Raw genomic sequence first — 19,982 nt, 5'->3', positions numbered from 1 at the left:
TTGTCTGCATGATGCGATGAGATATGACGACATTAGAAGAATTAGAGATGGTAGATCATTTATTATAGCTTCAAGATAGAATATACATTCGATAGACGATTGATACCTGATGATTTCAACAGCAGAAAAACAGATTTATTGAGATTAGAGAACTAACAATAACATTGCATTCAAGCGCCTCCCTTTTTTTCTTCTTTTCTAAAAGCCTGGTTCTTTTCTGTAACTAGATACCTTCAACCCCCTGAAAGCAACTGTAAAAAGATAACAAAACCGAAAAAAATATATAGAAAAAAACCAAACTTCACACCATTTTAATAAACAAACTCTGTTTCCACTTAAATACTTCCTCCACCTTTATTATCAGTAGCCTAGAAGTGCAGCCGCGCCAGGCTCGGTGATGATATAGATAACCTCATGCTGGTCGGTGAACCCATTAAAGCGGGTAGCACTGCACTGAGTGTACGCGCCCATATTCTCAAAGTAGAGCCAGTTGCCCACGCCAAGCAGGCCATTCAGGGTGACACTCTCACTAATGACATCAATGCCGTCACAGGTTGGGCCCCAGATAGAGTACTGGATCGGTGCGGAGGTATAGGCATCGTCTTTAGTGAGGATCTGTGCGACTGGGTGCTGGTGATCAAAGACGATATTGGAGAAGTTGCCGTACACGCCGTCGTTGAGGTAGATCATGTACATTCCGTTTGAAGCCGGGGTGGCTGCGCGGGTTGGGCTCGTGGAGTCAGATTCAGAGTCGGAAAGCTGTTCCTCGGATCCAACGTCGCGACGTGCGATGACATTGGCAGCCAGAGTAAACGCAGTGGCAACGTAGTAGCGTCCTGGCTCGGCGATGACTCGAATATGCGGCGGGAAGTAAGTATCCAACGCCTCGCCGAGGGCAGCAGCGAATGGTTCAAAGGTGTCATCCGAGAATCCACCTCCGACATCGAGAACTTTCAGATCAAATCCGATTTCAGCCGCACGGTCAAAAACGAAGCGAGCATCCTGAACGGCTTTGATAAATGACTTGGGGTCCTCTGCTCCGGAGCCGACATGGAAGCTGACCCCGACGACATTAAGGCCCAGTTCGTGAGCTAGTTCGAGGAGCGGGCGAGCCGAGGAGAGCGAGGCACCAAACTTCATGCTCAGACGACACAAGCTGGCAGAGTCATCGGTCAAGATACGCAAGTAGAGTTCAGCGTCTGGGCACATGGATTTGATCTTGTAGAGCTCATCGGTGTTGTCAAACGTCATCTGCTTGACGCCAACCTGAGAGGCATAGCGGAGGTAGGACTTGGTCTTGCACGGATGAGCATAGATGATGCGAGTTGGATCAACACCGGCGGCGAGAGCAAGGTCAATCTCAGCTTTGGATGCACAGTCGAAACCATTACCCAAAACGGCCATGAGACGGAGGACCATAGGATTCGGGTTGCATTTCACAGCTAAGAAGAGTTAGAATCACAACAAAAAAAGAAATTTTCCTAAAAAAAAAAAAGAAAAATAAAGGAAAAGAAAACATAGAAAAAGAAAACATACCGTAGAAAGGCTTGACGCGGGGGAGATTGGTCTTCCAGCGAATGTGCTGGCGATAAATTTCTCCTAGATCGGCGACGTAGAACGGATCTTCCTCTCCCGGATAGCAGGTCTGGACGTCGACAGTGGCGGCCTTTTGCTTCAAGATATCAAACACAAGCTGCCTGGACGCAGCTCTGGCCTCGACCAAGTGGGATTTCCCTGGATGTTCATCTGAATCGCCAACATGTTTATATTTTTCATGAAAATTGTCATTCAAATATAGTCTTGGGAGCTCGCTAGCCGCAGGTGCCATAACCATCAATTCGCGTTTATAGTATGGTATCTTTCACGTGTAGAAATTCAAGTTTGTAGGAATACCTCGTGTTAGGGAGGTCGGAATGTATCGCAGCCTTCGCTCACTGGACCTAGCCTCCTCGACTCTTCCTCTGGAAGAGGAAGAACCCGTTGAGAAGTCCTATGCGGCAGCTCAAGGGTTTCAAAATTGGCGGGGGTGTAGAGTACGTCTACCAAAAGCAACGGAGGCGAATTGGGAGAGTCGTCCTTCAGGAGATGGAGAGATCTGAAAAGTCTAGTAAAACGGGCTAGGGAGAACAATGTTTGAGGATCAAGTTGCGAGGACACCGTAAACCAAAATGCCTTTGGAGAGTCCCCAAAGGCGGTTGTAGATAGAGAGGAATACGGATCCTGCCAGGGAGGAGAGGAGGTTAGCTAACGCGTCCGAGTGACTGTGACTGTGACGATGATGGTAACGATGACGATGACGATGCTGAAAGATGGACTCGGTCGACATGAATTGGGCGATGAGGAGTCATGGTGACGGGGCAGCGAAGAGCTCACCTCTCAGGCAAAGGCCGGAATCAGGCTGTCCGTGGTAAACCGGACAGACAGAGAAGAGCACAGCTAAGCGTGAGAGCAAGAGTGAGTACCGCCAGGCAACGAGGAGCGAAGTTGCAATTTATAGCAGAGAAGCAGAGGAAAAAGGAGGAGGAAGATTGGAAATGGAAAATTTTTTTGGGTGTTTGTTGGTGGGAAGTTTGTGTGTTAGTCATCAAAGCTAACCAGCTCGGCCGATGACACAGAAGGAAGCTGAGAGAGTGAAAAGGACGATGACGAGGTGAAGAAGCAAAAAAGCGGTTTCAGGGAAGAATAGAGAGGGACCACCCTCGTCCTTGCATTGCATCGGCCTGCAAGCTTGTTGCTTTTTCCTTTCCTGGCTGCAGGAGGAGGTGGCTGAGAGGGTGATCTGTCCGTACTGACTCTGTAATGTAAAAAACAAAAGACAACACCACCCTCGCCTAGGCTGTAAGTTGTATGAGGCATATGTTGGCTGGCGAGACGGTGAGCGTGAGGGGAAACCGTAGCCAGGAGCCGTCGCGGATGATATCCTTGTGATTCCGGATCCATAGTTAAGACTGACATCTTACTCCGTAATATTCCAGCTCAGTGTGGCTTCACATGAGAAACTGGTCGCAGGTATTCTTCAATCAAAAAATCATCCAGGGCATTGTGTGTTGTCATCTGACGGCCGGCTGCGCGGCCCTTAAAAAAGGAAGCTCTTCATAGACAGTAGAACGAATGCTCGGAAGAGCAGCGAAAGCGAGAGCAGAGGTGTGTCCGATATCAGCGATGCTATAGTGGTTACCAGTTGACGATCCCGAGATCGACGAGTATGTACGTATTCCATATTAGAGGTGGATTTGTTTGATGGCGTCAGTTCCCGTGAGAGATGTCTAAAGCTGGTTCTTGCATGGTGTACAATATATTCTTTTCGGGGACGATCTGGTAGTCTGGGTTGCATTTATCGCACATTTCGTAGAGAGGTGGAAGATAACCGAAAACAGTATATTTCGATATCTACCCTTTCCGTCTCGCCGTCTGAGTAGACACTAGGTAGCCGGATGCGAGCCTTGTCGCACAGATCTAGACTTGCACACCGCATGAGCTCGAAGAAAACAGCTTCACTCTCATGCCGTCTTTTGAGCGCTACGATGATGATGGCCTGTGGGGACCAATCGACCAACGCAGCCATTGTGTCGACCAGAGCAGGCAGGCTGTCCGAATTGTACGTACAGTCGGATACAACAACAATGTCATACTGCCGTCCCGAGATGCTGCCAGGAATGCTGTCGTTCCAGTCGAGGACTTGGAAGTCAAGCGTGGAGCCTGCCGCGGGTTTAGACATGCTGATGTTACGACTAACGATCTCGCGTACCTCTTCTAGGTCTGTTAGGAGGACCGAGCATTCTGTCAAGAATTGAGCGAGGGCAATTCCGACAATACCACATCCGGCTCCCAGCTCAATTACATTGAAATGCGACTTGCCGTTCTTCCGTCGAAGCAAGTTCTTGAACGTGAAAAATGGACACATAGCTAGGTCATCTTCAACCGGAGTGAGTGCCTCCTGGAAGAGCATCAGCCATGCGAGCGAAGCATCCCTGCACCAGTTAGACAAGACATCAAATATATGTAGAGATACAGAAGCAACAGAGACTGATAGTTCATAATGGAATATTAGAATCCTACTGATAGCTAGAATCACCAGTGATCATCATGGTCATCATTTTGGTATATCCTGCGTTGTACCCTACGTACCAGATATGTCTTGCGAGGTTATTGCCAGTCTCTTCCCATATTCGCACCTCTGCAGGACACCGAGCCTTCAGCCGTCTGAGAACCAGCTTGTCAGCCTGTAAAGGCCCCGAACCACCGAACGACGGACTCCATGCCGATATCAGTTGAGGGATGGCCGACAAGACAGCAAAGTCATCATCTGGTCCAACATGGTGGTCTGCTGGCCCGATACGCAACTGGATAGCATGCTGCCGCAGATCAAGCCGAATACCGTCAATAGATACGGACACTTCACGGGCTCCGGCCGGCCAGGAGAATTTCTTCTGTTTAATGCACTTAAAGCTGTCATCGTAGTTGTCAACATGGACAGAAGCCGTAAGCTCTACTTCCTCGGCGAGAAACGAGTCTCCTAAGTCGGTTGTAAGCGTAACAAGCGTCTTGATGCTGCCCAATCCACTGCTGGCTCTCTCTATCTTTGGCAGCTTCAGAAACCGCACGTAATGCGGCATCTTTCTTCCTTTCTTCTCATGTTGACAAAGTTGAAGTTCGACTTTTCGAAACAAGAAAACAAAGTAGGATCTGCTTATGTAATCGAGGCTGGCGGACCCCCCCAACGGACTTGTATTAACATCTTTGCGTTAATGTCAGTTAATATCAATATCAATATTATTATCCAGCCTACGATTTCAAGTTTGCTATGCGATGTGTATCGCACCGAAATGATTTAGATGATTCTCTACCTCGGAATGTTCGATACAGGCGCCTCGAAGGGATAGGACAACGCCTGACATGCTCACAGTATAAGGCGAACTAACCTGGCAGCTAAACGCATCATCTACCGCCAGACATATCAAAAGACGAGATAATTAAGGGATCAAGTTTCTCTTGCTATATATATTTCTTTATATTCGTCCATCATGCGCCCCGGAGACCCACGTATTCGCCAGACTATCAACCAGATCTCTCAGAATCTCGAGTCCGCCAATGAGTCCGCGCAGGAAGGGATATATGCCTTTGCCCATAACTACATCGAGCCGTGTTTCTTAAGCGTACAAGAGTGCTTTACTTCCTGTACCGCTCCCTGCTTCCCTAGCCGAGATGACCAGCTTCGTCGACGGAGACGGGAACGATCTAATGGCCGGGCAGAGTTTACTTTTGGGTTCTATGACGATTGGGACTACGATGAGGATGCGCGCGAAGAGGGACTGCTAAGTTGGCGAAATGGTGAACTTGACAGGCTTCTGGCTGGGAGCAGCTCATCGCGCACGTCTAGTGACCAGCCGCGCATGAATAGACGCATGAGTTACGGCGCACGGCGGCGGAGTTCGGCCCTACCTAGTGACGAACGGCAAGACCCAACTGTTATTCCCAGCTCGTCCATCCTTGGCTTCCTCGAGCGGTTTCCATGGAGGATAGGCGCAAGAGGCATTCGCTATCGCCCCTCTGCTGCTAATCTGCAAGATAATCCCGGAGGTCTGAAGCGTGACGCCCCAGAGCACGCACCATTACTCGAAGCCAGCGACGAAAGTGACCATGCTAGCGGTAGTAACAAGGACAACAGTCAACATTACAAGCCAGAAACCCACCCGAGAAAACGGCGTGGCACTCAATCGTCTAATGCAACTAGCAACTCTCTCAGCTCCCGCGGGGACCTAATACACAGTGATGAAGAGGAAGATGCCGTTCCGCTAGATGATGAGTTCAATATTATGGCACTTGGCCGTCGTGGAGGCAGTATAGGCGGTGATGACTCCGTTTTCTCTGCCCCACGTTCGGTTTCCGGTTCAATTAAGGAAACTCCTTCATCCAGAGCCTCAAACACAAGCAAGAAGACAAAAGGCAAGCGAAGGAAGAGAGACAGAGATTTGAAACGGCGTCGTACTATGTCCAAGTCGTCACGTTCGACTTCCGAATTAGACACCAGTATTTTAGTTGAGCCGGCAACGGACGGGGCCGCGTTAGCTGACTTAAAGAGAGAGGAAGAAGCAGCACGATTGGAAGAAGAGAAGGCGATAGAGAGAAAACGTCTCGCCGCGCAAGATCTCGCTAGGCAGAAGGGGTTGAAGTTAGCCGATCCTGGAGCTGAGGTAGACACCCTATCGTATACCTAACTGAAGCAACCTCTACTAATTATAATGTGTAGCCCTCTGCAGAAATTCCGGGCGAAACTCTTAACGAAAGACACGATCTTTCTAAACAGCCTTCAGACAACTCATACATTTCACCATCACAATCCGACCATGTGTCATTTACACCTATCAACTCTCCGAACCCAGATAATAACTATGCGAATCCTATCCTACAACTCAACAGCTCTGACCCTCATATACCCCTGACAACATCACAACCAGAGGTTCCAAAACGTGATATAAATGTCACTAACACAAATGACCCTGAACCCAACCACTCAATACAACTTAATGCCGACCCGACTAACAACGAGTTATGAATATCTTTTACTCTTACATTCCTTGCCCAACCTCTTGCCTTCGTCCTGTAGATTATTTTTTGACTCACGCCCAGGTGGCCATTTCAGCGATTAGGAAATCTGAGGTTTCCAAAGTTCTGTTGGATTGTTCGATTATCAACACGAGAACTGGCAATGGCCAGCGCATATATGTGTGTGGTATATATTTTGCCATATATTGTCATATACAAATGATCTGTCACCTTCAACCTATTCCTTATGGTTTTTAATGGGATAATACTGACACGCAAGTATGATCTTTACCTACTTAATATGTGTCTCCGCTTCAGCACTGTGTTTCGCGAGGCTCTCTATACCAATCTTTGTAAGGATGATTTTGGAACTCAGCCTAGAAAGCAGCTCTTCTCATACTTTGCTTAATTTGTCTTTAAGTTGGTTTATCATATTCTATTAGTTGATACTTTGCCGTCGTAAAATATAGTCCTTGGATTTATATACAAGACAATCCAGGTGAAATTCAAATAACCAGCGATATAGTCGAAACAAAGATATAAACACGCAGGGAGAGATGCGTGATCGAGGAGCTATCTACAACAAAGACTTAAAGCCCTTGGTGAGGGTGCCTTCCAGACCCAAGAAGGCCATGACCATTCCAAAATGATCAACGCCGAAGAAGGACTCCGTCTCATCTTTCGCGTTCGTACATTCAATCCACGGCAAGCCGAATGCCCCGGATTCCACGGCCCGATCCGTGTTTGAGATGAGAGCCTTTTTAATTTCGGCAGTAGTTGCCTGTTTGTTCTCTTCAGTCAGAATAGAAGTCCAATTACACATACTGTGTGCTCTCCCTGAAGATGCATACCTTCTCCGCCACTTTGACAACGGCTTCCTTTCCGATCACACTCTCCAGCACAGGCAGGAAGCCCTCGGGTTTACCAACAGCTGAGTCCGCCTTGACCCATAGGGCATGGTATAATGCATCAAGGGAGGCGGTTAATTTTTCAGGTCGATCCTCCGCAATGGCACATAGAGCACGCTGGACCTGCAAGTAGATAAATTAATAATGATAGCAATATAAAGAAAAGAAAAGAAAAGCCAGCTCCTCACGGCTGGAGATTAACTTACAGCTAGGGTATTGACTGGAAATCCCTCTGGCGTAGCCTTTGAAATGGGGACTTCCAATACCTTTGCCCAGCGCATGCGCTCTTTATTGATCCATTTATCCTTGTCTGCGGGATTTATATAACATTAGACAAAACGGTAAGACAAGGTGGAATGAGTTGGTCAACGACTAACTCTTGATACGGATTGGAGGGCTGTTTCCCGTAGCGTGCATGATTCCACCAAGGAATACAGGGACATATGTCACTGTGCATTTCGCAAAAACAGGGGAGTTCTGTTGCATTAATGCATATTAGATTAATCTGCATTGTAGAATCATGGCATTTAGACCAATCTTCTACTTACCCGTAGCACATGGTATGCTATGTAGGCAAACGGGCTGACGATGTCAACGTAGAGAGTGATTCTGGGGCCAGCAGCCATCTTGTCCGTAGGTAAGCTGGGGTCGAGAGGTGCACCTTATCCAAACGTTTACTCACCCCGAGCTGTAGATATATATATGTACGTACGGTGGAACTTCAAGGGTGCAAATAGACAGGTCGGGGCCGGCTCAACTCTCTCGGATTATAGTTTATCCTTTTATCACTCCCGAGATGCCGAGGTTGATTTTCATTGGTTCTGATTGGACAGCAAGAGCTTGTTCCTTTGGCAAATTCACTGGTAAAACATCCCCTGTCGAGTTCTCCACCAAAAACCCCACAGCCACAATCGATGTTCTCGAGTTATCATGCTCACATCTTGTTCAATAACGAGAACGGTGTTATGCAAACGACCCCGGGATTTCAACCCTTTTAGGCCACTGTTAAATCTACAGGCGAGGAGACTCGGTACTGCTCTGGTCGATAAACATGAAGATGATAGGCACCGTCTCAGTCATTCGCAACTCAAGCAACTATTTTCTGGTTACTATCCTGACGACTTTCCAGAAGAGGTGATACGACTCAAAGGTCCATTTTCAACTTACTCCACGCTGGAGAAAGCATTTAATACTTCAAAGTACAGGCATGTTTCGCTTTACCTTGTTTAAGTCCATAAAACTAACTTAAACGAGCAGCTATATGAGAAAAAAAGCGATTGTTACCTTTGATTTTTCAATCTCTACCACTGTAGTAAAGTATCGTGCATCACCCCTACACGACGCCATAATAGCATCCACCTTTGAAGAAATATCACTCCATACCGGGTCCCAGGGAAAGCGGGGCATCTTCCAGTACTCTCTATATCAAGATAGAGTGTTCCGGACAGGAGATGAAAATGAAATATCAATCCTCGCACCAGATCTTCTGGTCTCATATAGGAGCAAACGCAACTCCGGAAACAACCAGCCTGTTTTGGTACTGGAGGTTGGATTCACGGAATCGTATGAGTCACTCGCCTCCTCTCTCTCAAATTGGCTAAATCGTATACCAGAGCTAAAGATGGCAATTTTGGTTAAAGTCAACGAAGTGCCTACCTATAAAAATCCTCTTGCAACGCAAGGCATGCTTAATATGCCAGAATTAAAGCCCTTACGTGGAGGTCTGAGAAACAGAGATGTATCTCTAGAAGACCCTACCAATCCGTATAGTCCTTTAATGATTTGCGGCATCCGCTGGGTTGCACCAACCACAGCATTTGTGGAAGCCTGGACAAAAGACAAGGAGACTGGAAAACCTGCTCTTCAGGGCAAGCGAATTGTATGTAACCCAACTCCCTGGTGTGATGAATATGTTTTAACTCTGTTGTAGCAGTTTTATGGGCCAGGGCACTCTGACACGCCACTAACGCTGAATTTAGCTGATTTTGTTCCTGAGTACGAGAAATTCGCAAGGCCTACTTTGGGGTTCAATTGGAATACCTTTAGAGATGCACTATCGCAGGCAAGGTATGAACTGGCAATATTCCGCTGTACGGAGGCTGTTGCAGCATACAAGAAAAAGCCTTAACATCGATGCAACGGGATTATGTTATTTGAGATGTGCATGGTTATGTGTTAGCCATGTGTTTTGTGAACGATCCACGATGATGAAACTGTAAACTAGGTTGCGACTACAACTAATACGTATACTATCAAAATAATATCTGGCTATCTTCATCCATACTCCATAGTTAGTATATAAGGCTTATCGTGTATTCCAGAAAATGGGTTCGATATTCCCTACAGGGCTACCCACACCTTAATCAGGCGGCATGAACATACTATATAATAGAGTATTAGCTCTTCTCAGAGATGTTTACCTCTATTAAATCCCACTATCACAGCTTTTTAGTTTTTACGCTGATGTAGTAGTTATATGGTTGGCTGCCAGCCTTTAGTCAGCCACTGTAGCAGTAAAAACGCGCCCTTAACGAGCTTAGAGAGCTGAAGTTGGGAGTTGATAGAAGTGATATTGATACATGCTATCTCCTGCAAGGATCAATATTTCCTGGTTGATTTATAAAGACGGTTTTCTTGCATAAAGATCTGCGCTCAGTTCAAGTTATCAGCTTGTGGGATAACTCGATCAGGCGCTTGAGGCTGACCCACCGAGATCCCAGAAACCGAGGCATCGCCAGCATCGCATACGGTTGCAGGAGGCGACTAAAGGTCATCAAGACGGCCGATAGAGGCTGATAGATGGCGTTGGGCTCGCCAGGCCTGTTACACTGAAGAGCTGGTTTGGAGACAGGCGAAGCGATTCGATGAGGTTGGTTTCGGGATATTTACTATCCCACTGCCAATTATTTGGATATTGAAATGCTTAGCGTTGACGCAGGGATTCGTGAACATCATCCTATCATCACAGTGTCATCATGCCGATGAAGCTGAGCGTGATGGGTTTAATGATTCTTCACTGAAATACAGCCAGTTTGAGGGAAAAGGTTGCGCCTCACGGAGCCTGATGAGTGGACGGTAGCTATACAGAAGAGTGATCAAATGATATCCCCTATTATGACGATGTCAATCATCACCAACCATTTACCAGTGGTTTCTCTTATGATGCTGCTCAAGAGCCCTTCCCTGATCTTGGGCATCGCTGCTCTGTCGCAGCTTCTTTCTCGAAGATATGTTTATTTACTTATACCCACCGTGTCAACAGAGCAAAGACGCATTTCGTCTTCATCTCCAACACTCGATAACTATCACGAAGCGAGTTAATTTATTATTGTGTCTCTCCAATAAAAACTCAGGGTTGACGGCATCGCATATTTGATTGCTGCCCACTGTCTCTCGGCTATGCGTGGCGAACCTGACCTCTAAGCGCATTTTCAACGCGATGAATAAAACGGAAACAGATGGGCTTAATAGCCCAGAGCCAACGGACAGTGGCCCAAGGACGTTTCTTGACCCTGAGGGGGGAACTCCAACATCAGCCATTCTCGACGAATCAGTTACTAAACGAAGACGCCAGGCGGAATACCTCCATCGGCCGCCTGTATGGAATATTCGACCCTCCCACGATACCCCGCCAAATCATCTTGATTCTCAGTCCAGCCTCGAAAATCCACCTAATCACAGAGATGCAGGAGTTCAAGACGCATGCCAATTCTGCTTACAGAGACTACCAGGCCCAGCTCTTTCTCCTAATGCTCCTAATCACCGCAGGCGTTGTCCGGCCCTCGACACGCCCGCTACTATTGGGAGGTCTCTGCGAAAGACAATCTCTTTTCTAAGGGATAGGTCCAAACCATCCACTTCCACCATCCCGCCATTCGATGCTAGTCCGATAACAAACCGCGAAGTTACCCTCCCAAGTCTTCAGGCTCGCGGTATACGCCCTGATGGCACTGTCTTCGAAGTCGGTAGTATAGCAGCCACAGATAGCGATGGCTCCCTTCCGTCTAAAAATTCATGGTCTAAATTAGCCGGCTTCGTTACTAAACTACCAGCCCGGCTTAGGGAGTCTGTGCGAAGAAGGAATGTTAAAAAACGGTCCCCATATAGAGCTATAGCCGAAGATTCGTTGGGTTCCTAGCCTCTGTATATACATCTTTTCCTCTTTACCTGTACAGAACGACCGCTTTTCCTTATCCCTCGTTCCTTTGATTTGGCGTGGGCAACCTTGGGTGTTGGTGTATTGTTCCATGTTTACTTGCTAGCATTACTAGAATACAATCAGGGTTACATATAGTTGTTTTTCCTAGTATAATGACCACCCTTTATAGTTAATATTCCATATAAACGTGAAGACAGCAATGAATATTAATCCATAGTAGGGCAGTTCTTGACGTAGCTTGTCTAAGAGTCTAGGCAATGGCTTTGATACATCTAAAGCTATAGTCCTCTTAATTTAGTTTCCTCACTATTAATTGACCCGGTGTATAAGTATCTCCCAACTAGGTGGCACCGCCCCTACGGTACTATTTATTTCCGGTGCTTTGGATTATCAAGAGTAGGATCAAAATAGCCACGCCGGATACGCTTGAGCGTTGTAGGGCGTAAGATAGGCGGATCTTCGTCATCTTCAAAGATGTACTTTTGGTTAGCTGAGCCTCTCGAGGGTGCATTAAATCGGCCACTGGTCTCATATTTCGAAAAGATATGACCGCCTGGCTCGCCATTCCTCAAGGGTGGGAGAGGATTGGGCTTTGGAGCAGCATAAGCTGAGCCTGGCCCCCATCCCTGCTGTACCGGCGGATTTGAGCCGACAGCCTTCATAACAACAGCAGTGATTGTAACATACGTGCGTCCATTTGTTACCAATTTAGTCACAAGTCCCCCTAGCCCTTGGTCCCTATTGTAATATGTCTCGACAATATATTTTCCAATCTCAACATTGGATTTCCCAGACGCCTTCTGCCTGTCGAGCATATTTCGGACCTTTAGTCTCTCTCGGGAGTCCATGTCATACCGATACGAGACTTGGTCAACTTGAACGACACCAGAATCTCGTGTTTGGGTTCCATATTGGACCGTCGAGCCACTCTCTGCGTTTTGAAAATTATATGCTTGTCCCGCATTCAAGATGTTTTGAGCCCGTACGGAACTGATAGGGCTCACAGTACAAGGCATAGCATGTCTGCTGCTACGGACAGAACTGGCTGGGCTTACTCCACGCATCGAAGATATGTTGGCACAATAGGGTATCGAAAGAGGAATTTTGACTCAGGGGGTCAACAACTTGCTCCCTTTCAAGGTAGACGAGGGTCTATTGATTATCAGCTTGGCTCTTAGGTGGTTGCTTTGAGCTCTCTTTGGTGCCCAACTGTCAAGGGAGGGTATTTGTTAAGCACAAAGGGGGAAACTGATATCTCAATATGTAAGGTAAAATGGGGATAGTGGGTAAATATAGAAAGGTAAGCATCAAAAAGGCGGGGAAAAGGAGTAGATTTTATATAGAGAGCAATAGCTAGAAAAGAGGCTCAAGTGATTTAGGACAACTATTGCGGTGAACTGCGGTGAACTCATGGAGAGCTATAGAATATATTGGATCATCACTGTAAGTACTTTCTGCGAGATTGCGACCATCCACATCATTCTATAAAATCAGGAGGGTATTTCCGCCAAAACTAGCCTGGAGAGTGTATGCAATTCTATAAATGTGAATAAAGAAACAAGACTGTATTATAAAGAAGGGAGATAGCCGTGATGTCGGACATTCACAGAGTATAAAAGCTATCCTCTTTTTTGCTATAGAGTAAACTATTGCGGAATATAATTCAATTCAGGGGGTATATTTGTATAATTAACTATAAACAGATTAACATCTTTTCCATATCACTTAGAATAAGTAGGTGTTAAGTCACATAAACATGCTCCAAAACACAGGAATAGTGAGACAACAAGGGGCATGTTGTGAAGGAGGGTATCACTGCATTGCTAAAAAGAAGATATACAAAAGGCATTCCAGCTTTAAAGAATAAAATGCCAAGTTAAGAGGGATATACATACATAGGTTGGAAAGATAGTCCCCAGACATGTGAATGTGAGTGTCATTCGTATACCGTTTGGACAGTCAAATTAAAGACAATTTAAAGCCAGAGAACCCAGCGGATACATCTAAATGTACTGAGCCCAATAAGGCGGATAATTTTCCAGATCATGACACTTATCCATAAAACCCAGAAAAGGCCCATAAGCAACCACTCAAAAACTGCAGAAAGCAGCTTGATGATGGAGCGGATTCGTCGATTGCGCTTTCTCAAGCCTTTATTTAATATATTCTCAAGCTTTTTGACGGGCAAGGTACTTGCTGTTCCTAGGTCACTGGTCAGTGTTTCAGCTTGGGTTGTTAGCTCTCGAATGCGAGGCGTAAGCGTGGAAGAAACCAGCCGTTCGAGGCGCCGGATTTCACTTTTCAGTGGTGGGGCCTTCGAGTCCACAAATTCTCTGATTAGAAGATTGTACGCGGATGTACGCTCATTGAACGCAGAAATTGATTTCCTACTGGCGAGAGCGGATGCCTCTGAACTTGCAATATACGGCGCAATACTGTTATATGTAACTGGTGCATTCAGCCAAGAATCAACACAGGACTCAGGGGGTTTCTCGGCATAACGACATATTTCGACGGCTTTGATACCTGATGACAAAAGATGAGTACGAACGCGGGAAATGTCTCGTTTGCCGATACGACCTGAGTGAGGAATATTTCGAGTAGAGAGGGCCCACTTGCGCGTAATATTGTCAAGCCTGGTTTGCGTGGATGAGTCCCAGGTGGCCAAGGGGCCATGCAGAGGCTTGTCCTTTTTGGCGTCGGGGTTACGAGAAAGCGGTTCATCCTCGATTGGATCATTTCTATTATTCAAGGCTCCTCTCCGTGAAGTTGACGTGACAGCCGGAGGCGGTACTCGCTGTGCTGCAAAATCATACGTGTTCACTCTTTGTGCTGCATCGCCGAATAAACCATCTTCCATAGACAGCTTTGGATCGCCTGGGACCGTTTCTGCATCAATATATTCGGATAAACTAGAGGTAGATGATTGTCTTGAATGACTTTGGTGCTCTCTCTTCCGTATTAAGTCACCAACCCTCGACACTTCACTCCCTACTAGCTCGGCAATCCGACCTCCCTTGAGAATTCTCTTCCATTCCTGTTGGCCGCCATTCCTAGTATTTTTGGCGGGTGAACTATCCGATCTTCGGAAACTCGAAGTCTTTTGGTCTTCGGGGGTGAAAGGAGAACCTGGAGGGGAAAGGTTGGAAGTCGTATGGCGGTGAGAGAGGGGAGCACCAAGGTCAGCGGAAGAGTCTAAGGGATCTAAGGATTGCCCTTGTTTTTGCCTACTAGATTTCCTCGAGTGACCTAGGTAAAATGGATGTCGGCGGCCTGGAGACGTAGAGCGGCCACGTAGCGGAGATAGGTTTATTCCCATGTTTGGGAAAAGCCCTCTTTGTGCAGACGTATGGAAAGGACTATTGTCGTCATGAATTGGCGTTCCTCTCGAGCCAGGTATCCCACTATCACTAGCCATGGAGGAAGTGGATGCAGCATATCCAGGACGTGGTGACATGTAAGGGTTTAATTCAGTATCTAGGGGTGGTATAGGCATGTTTTTGGGTGTATATGGCTGCCTTGTATGAGTTCCAGGTGTATTTTCAGAGCCAAAAGCCATTTGATTTGGCGTAACCGGCCTTGGATTATTTGAGGCACCGTTACTTGAGCTCGTTTGTTTGTCGTTGTCGTTGGGTTCTCTGTTTTTTGCATCTGATATAGAGTATCGCTCCGCCAAATTTCCACCCTGGTTGCTACCGTATGAATGACGCGACAAATCAGAGGAGCTTCGAGGCCGCTTTTTAACTGGAGATCTGCTTTGTTTCCTGAGCTTGCTATGGCTTGGTGTCAAGTTAATTGACTGCGCGAACCGGTCTCGTAGGCGTCCCCTTTCAACATTTTGCTGGCCTCGGCCACCAGCCGAAGTGAACGTTGGTAGAGGTTTAATATCCTCTATACTTTGCTCAAATTCGGCGTTTTCATTTGTTTCCTTAGTTGAGTCAAGGGAACCCAGTTGTTTTGCTGAGGTATCGGGTTCTGATCTAACTTTGATGCCATGAGGAAACAGCCTTTTCCCATTGCGATCCTCAACTTTGGTTTTATTATCATCCTGCTCATACCATACGACATCCGCCAAGAGATCTAATGGTGTTGTATTCCAATCCATTCGTGGACGGCGCCTTACAATGTCCCCTGACCGTGTAGGCGTCAAATTTTTGTCAGGCTTATCTTCTGTATCAGCCCTAGCCGCATTCGGGTTGAAAGGAGGCAGATTAATATAGTCGTTAGGCTGTCGAAGACGTAAGCTTGGCATTTCTGTAATAGAATTGACCCATTCTGTGACTTTCTGAACGTCTCCCCATCCTGCCGCTTCTGAATTGATTACTTGTCTTTCCCTGAACCTAACTTTCCTATTGCGTAGATACTGCAAGGGGTTGTATTTCCTGCCTTCCGAGGCATCCATTTCATCTTCACGGGTATTTTGAAATCTCCTATTTCCGTCGCCAGAAGAAGGTAAGGGCGGAAGATGTGGTAGGAGGCGCAAGTAATGCTCAAACAATTCGAAGTGTTGTTTAGCCTTTTCGGCCCTGGCAAGAGTTGCCTCGGAAAATTGAACCTCGCCATAATGTGTAGCCCCATACCTCAGATCAACGGTCTCCTGAGGTGTCGGTGGCCCACGCGATGGAGTTTCAATTTCCGCTTGTCTGGTTGAATTAATACCTTGGGGTCTAGAATGGACCACAGAGGACGACAGCCTAGGACGCTGGGCTCCACCGGAAGAAGTACGGATTGAAGAGCTCCTCTTCCGTGAATCACTCAGGCTCAGGGCAAGATTAACAATCTGAGCGGGATCTGTATCTAGCCCAACTGAAGACGAAGTGCGAGGATGCGCGTGTGATGAGCTTCCCGGGGTATACGGCGCATCCTTCTGATCATTCTCTTCATTTGACACAACATTTGAGAGTGGCGAACTTCCAATAGATGGCTTAGGCGTATGAAGCTGGCGACGTTGCTGTGAGTTGCGTTTGGGAACAAACAGCTCGCTGTCATCACTCTGGTGGCGGACAGGTTCTTTACTCCATCGACTAACACTTCTCCAAGGAGAATTCGACGGTCCTGCGGGCGACTCCAGCCGAAACGTACTGCTTGCTTGCTTCCTATGCCTCCTCTGAAGAAGATAATCTGCCCCTGGTGACGGAGTTTGATCCAAGGGACCGTCCCTACTAGAACTGGGGCCAGCTATTCCATCCCCCATAGATATATCTCTCTCTGCATCCTCAGGCAGAGCTTGACTTGACTCTTGAGATGAAGAAGACATCTGAATTATGAGTCGATGGCAGCTCCAAGAAGCTGACCTGGCCGAATGTTATAAAAACAAAAGCTGTATGCATGTGATTAAGCCTTAATCTTGGTCATGCAAAAAAGAATGAACTCCCCCCCCAAGCACACACAAAAGATGGCAGTCCACTGTAAAACCAGCCTGGTTGAAAATTCGACAACCATGGCCGTCTCCACGCAAGCAAAACGAACAGTCGAAGCTGTTGTTGTCACTCGATCGAAGATCCGCAGCTACTCCTTTTTTTATTGCCCTTTTGGAGCTTAAGTAACAAACAAGACAAACACGTCACATGACCACCGCGCCACATATTACTAAACTATTTTTGTGGCGCGAGCGATATAGGAGTATGAATAGGAATACACGACTTGATGGTCCAGTAATTACGTTTTGCAATTCTAGTAGATACAATTGAGATCTGTTTTACAGAAGAAACTAAAGGTCTAAGACGATAAAAGGTGCTTTTGAATGCAAAGGCGGTTAAGGAAATGTCATGGCACTAATGTCCCAAGCTTTCAAACTGGAGGCACTTTAGACGGGCTTCCGTTTGAATGACCTAGAGAGCCTGAGTTAGCATCCATTGCTTGTTATAAAGGTAGAAGGGGAGAAAGAGGGAGAGTTCAGCTAGAGGACCATAGTAGACTTACATCCATTGCTTGCCTAACTTCCAAAACCCTTCTCACATCAGCCAGCCAATCCTTGCTTAATAACTTCGACCATCCGCGAAGTGCGTTCATTTCACGAGCAGCTTCGTCCAAGTTGCCCTCTTCAAGCAGCTTCTCTGTGCGGGTGAGTATGCTCTCGACATCATCCCCGCTAGAGGAAACTTCCTTTTTGAACATAACCTTGCTCATCAGATAGCTCGTTGCGTGGCTAGCGACACCAGCATCTTCGGGGAGCAGGCTTGCTTTACGGACTTCGTTGGCAACTCGTCTGAAACGGTCAATGATCTGGGAAGTAGATGGGATTCCACGCTGGTATGCGGTAGGGTTTATCGAGGAGATGGCCGCATTCACAATTGGGTCCTGACCTGCGAGGCCCTTGACCGCAAGCAGTTCATTGATGAACGGTCTGGGCATGCTATCACTCTCAAGGGCGGTGTGAACCGCATCAACCGCAACTTGAAGCTGTTGGGTAGTCAGGTTTGCGCCAATCACTTCGTTCCAGCCAGCAGTCAATTTCTCAAGCTCGGCAACTTGGGCAGTGAGCTCAGACAGTTTGCTAAGGCGGCCTCCACGCTCCTTTTCAACAAGTGTCTCGACATCGTTAAGGAACTTGCGGTTCATTTCAATTGCTTGCTCAACTAACTCGTTTCGAAGTCGCTGCTCAGCCACTGCGTTGGCCCGCTCGATTTCAGTCTTGATCTTTTCCTGGTAAGAGTGCGCAAGCTTCTCACGCTCCATCTCAAATTCCTCACGATACTGGGCAGCCTCTTCCGCACGAACTTCATCGATCCGTCGGACAAGTTCAGTCGCAGATCGATCAAATTCCAGGTGTGCGTTATTAATCTCTTCCTTGGCCGCAGCAAGGGCTTCCTCCTTGATTCTAGAGATTTGTTCTCCAAGTTTCAAGAAGTCTTCCTTTGCTTTGGTGAGCGGGGCAGCAAGCTTAGAAGCCGATTCATCCGCATTTATAACAGTGATAAGACCGTTAACAATCTTTGTTAACTCCTGAATAGTTGCATCATCTTGTAGAGCAGCTAATGGCTCAATGCTGGAAACGGTAGGAACAGCGGGCTTTCTCGGCTCATCAAGCGAAACAGCGGGTTTCTTAGTATCGGTAACTGGGACTCTTTCGTTGCTTTTATCCTTCTTAGTGCCAGTAGTCTCAGAAACAACCTTGTCTTCGCTAGCTGGGCGTTTTGGTGCAGATTTCGACTTATCCGTAGTACGAGAAGTTTCGGCATCCAAAGCACTCATATGTCTTCCCTTTTGAGATACATCACTGCCACCTTCCTTCTCGGCTACCTTCCAAGAAACGCCGCTCTTGCTTGGGATGGTCACTTTCTCACCCTCGTCTCGAGGAGCGGCAGGCCGGGTGTTAATATGTCGGGTAGCGTTTGGGAAACGGCGACGGAAATCAAGCTCCTCGAGATACAATACCGCCTCCTCACCATAGGGAACATATTCCGTGAAAAAGTCATGGAAGTTATCGGATTTAAGAGAAAACCACACACCTCCGGCATAGGCTACTCCAGTGGTGAGAACCAGGTACAATAGGAACCTGGTGAATTTCCCCTTGGCCTTACGAGCAGGAGGAGGGGGTGGTGGAGGAGGAGGAGCGCCAGTTTGGGTCTTTGGGGGTTCCGGCGGGTTTACCGATGAGCCAGGCGATGTCAGACCCTGGGCGGCAGGCGATGACGGTGGTGGTTTTGAAACACCTTCTGGCGTTATAGCTGAGGCGGAAGAGGGAGAAGGCGGTGATCGAACATTGGGCTCGTTCTCACGAAGTGTTGCGCTGCTTGTAAATGTGGCACATGAGGTTTTCCTGGTTGGTAATACAGCGGTCCCGGGTCTAATTGAGCTCTCATAAGGCCAGCCAGCGCTTCTGGCTTTACTGTAGCCCCTCTATACGGTAAGATAATGCGTCGTTAGCTATTAATTATCAAGGAATGATTGATAGACGCTCTACAAACCTTTCCTAGGAGGCTTCGTCTGGATGTAGTTAACCATGGACCGGCGGCTCTTTGCCGGGCCAGCGAACCCAGCCCTCGGGACGGCGCAATTGAGTTGCGCAGCATACTGGGACTTATCTGCCGCTAGATGGTCGACAAGGGCTGAATGGTTGTCGGCTCATGAGATGAATACAGAGTGTGTGTGAGAGAAGAGAAGGCGACGTCGGATGTTTTGGTGCAACAAAAAGTGGTTTCTTTTAGCGCCGCTTTAAGCTGTTTCATCGCTGTTTTAAGCATCCACACAGTCTTTGCTCTATACGCATGGTAGAGACGACGAAGAGCTTTATATTCATATGATTCCATTCAGTAGTGCCTCGAATGGTCAACGGTGGCCTAATTCATTATACTTGCTGGATACTGAGGTCATGGAATAATAATAACAGGAAGACGTAACAAATTACAACGTGAATAGTAGAAACC

At 47.1% G+C, this 19,982-nt stretch overlaps 9 protein-coding genes across 9 annotated transcripts; 3 read left to right on the top strand and 6 right to left on the bottom strand.

The window, feature by feature from the left end:
* Positions 1–360: 360 nt before the first annotated feature.
* Positions 361–1,828, bottom strand: MCYG_02623 (ornithine decarboxylase; the record flags this gene model as incomplete). Its single annotated transcript, XM_002849643.1, has 2 exons — positions 361–1,442; positions 1,537–1,828. 2 exons carry the CDS (start codon positions 1,826–1,828, stop codon positions 361–363), a joined length of 1,374 nt encoding a protein of 457 aa, XP_002849689.1.
* Positions 1,829–3,334: 1,506 nt separating this feature from the next.
* On the bottom strand, positions 3,335–4,898 carry MCYG_02622 (conserved hypothetical protein; the record flags this gene model as incomplete). Its single annotated transcript, XM_002849642.1, has 3 exons — positions 3,335–3,971; positions 4,060–4,616; positions 4,848–4,898. The coding sequence occupies 3 exons, from the start codon at positions 4,896–4,898 to the stop codon at positions 3,335–3,337; spliced, it is 1,245 nt and encodes a 414-aa protein (XP_002849688.1).
* A 111-nt stretch (positions 4,899–5,009) lies between these two features.
* Positions 5,010–6,556, top strand: MCYG_02621 (conserved hypothetical protein; the record flags this gene model as incomplete). The annotated part of the gene is made up of 2 exons (XM_002849641.1): positions 5,010–6,194; positions 6,251–6,556. The coding sequence occupies 2 exons, from the start codon at positions 5,025–5,027 to the stop codon at positions 6,554–6,556; spliced, it is 1,476 nt and encodes a 491-aa protein (XP_002849687.1).
* Positions 6,557–7,123: 567 nt separating this feature from the next.
* On the bottom strand, positions 7,124–8,080 carry MCYG_02620 (2-hydroxychromene-2-carboxylate isomerase; the record flags this gene model as incomplete). Its single annotated transcript, XM_002849640.1, has 5 exons — positions 7,124–7,327; positions 7,398–7,577; positions 7,661–7,764; positions 7,832–7,931; positions 8,003–8,080. The coding sequence occupies 5 exons, from the start codon at positions 8,078–8,080 to the stop codon at positions 7,124–7,126; spliced, it is 666 nt and encodes a 221-aa protein (XP_002849686.1).
* Positions 8,081–8,384: 304 nt separating this feature from the next.
* MCYG_02619 (conserved hypothetical protein) lies at positions 8,385–9,830 on the top strand (the record flags this gene model as incomplete). The annotated part of the gene is made up of 4 exons (XM_002849639.1): positions 8,385–8,653; positions 8,712–9,333; positions 9,388–9,521; positions 9,776–9,830. The coding sequence occupies 4 exons, from the start codon at positions 8,385–8,387 to the stop codon at positions 9,828–9,830; spliced, it is 1,080 nt and encodes a 359-aa protein (XP_002849685.1).
* Positions 9,831–10,893: 1,063 nt separating this feature from the next.
* Positions 10,894–11,592, top strand: MCYG_02618 (uncharacterized protein; the record flags this gene model as incomplete). The annotated part of the gene is made up of 1 exon (XM_002849638.1): positions 10,894–11,592. One exon carries the CDS (start codon positions 10,894–10,896, stop codon positions 11,590–11,592), a length of 699 nt encoding a protein of 232 aa, XP_002849684.1.
* A 389-nt stretch (positions 11,593–11,981) lies between these two features.
* On the bottom strand, positions 11,982–12,629 carry MCYG_02617 (uncharacterized protein; the record flags this gene model as incomplete). Its single annotated transcript, XM_002849637.1, has 1 exon — positions 11,982–12,629. One exon carries the CDS (start codon positions 12,627–12,629, stop codon positions 11,982–11,984), a length of 648 nt encoding a protein of 215 aa, XP_002849683.1.
* Positions 12,630–13,588: 959 nt separating this feature from the next.
* MCYG_02616 (conserved hypothetical protein) lies at positions 13,589–16,870 on the bottom strand (the record flags this gene model as incomplete). The annotated part of the gene is made up of 1 exon (XM_002849636.1): positions 13,589–16,870. The coding sequence occupies one exon, from the start codon at positions 16,868–16,870 to the stop codon at positions 13,589–13,591; it is 3,282 nt and encodes a 1,093-aa protein (XP_002849682.1).
* A 574-nt stretch (positions 16,871–17,444) lies between these two features.
* On the bottom strand, positions 17,445–19,628 carry MCYG_02615 (mitochondrial protein; the record flags this gene model as incomplete). The annotated part of the gene is made up of 3 exons (XM_002849635.1): positions 17,445–17,471; positions 17,572–19,455; positions 19,524–19,628. 3 exons carry the CDS (start codon positions 19,626–19,628, stop codon positions 17,445–17,447), a joined length of 2,016 nt encoding a protein of 671 aa, XP_002849681.1.
* Between the last annotated feature and the right edge of the window lie 354 nt (positions 19,629–19,982).

This window comes from Microsporum canis, genomic scaffold (assembly GCF_000151145.1).
Source record: "Microsporum canis CBS 113480 supercont1.2 genomic scaffold, whole genome shotgun sequence".
In the NCBI taxonomy this organism is placed as follows: Eukaryota; Fungi; Ascomycota; class Eurotiomycetes; order Onygenales; family Arthrodermataceae; genus Microsporum; species Microsporum canis.
This window is presented reverse-complemented; position numbering and strand designations above follow the sequence as displayed.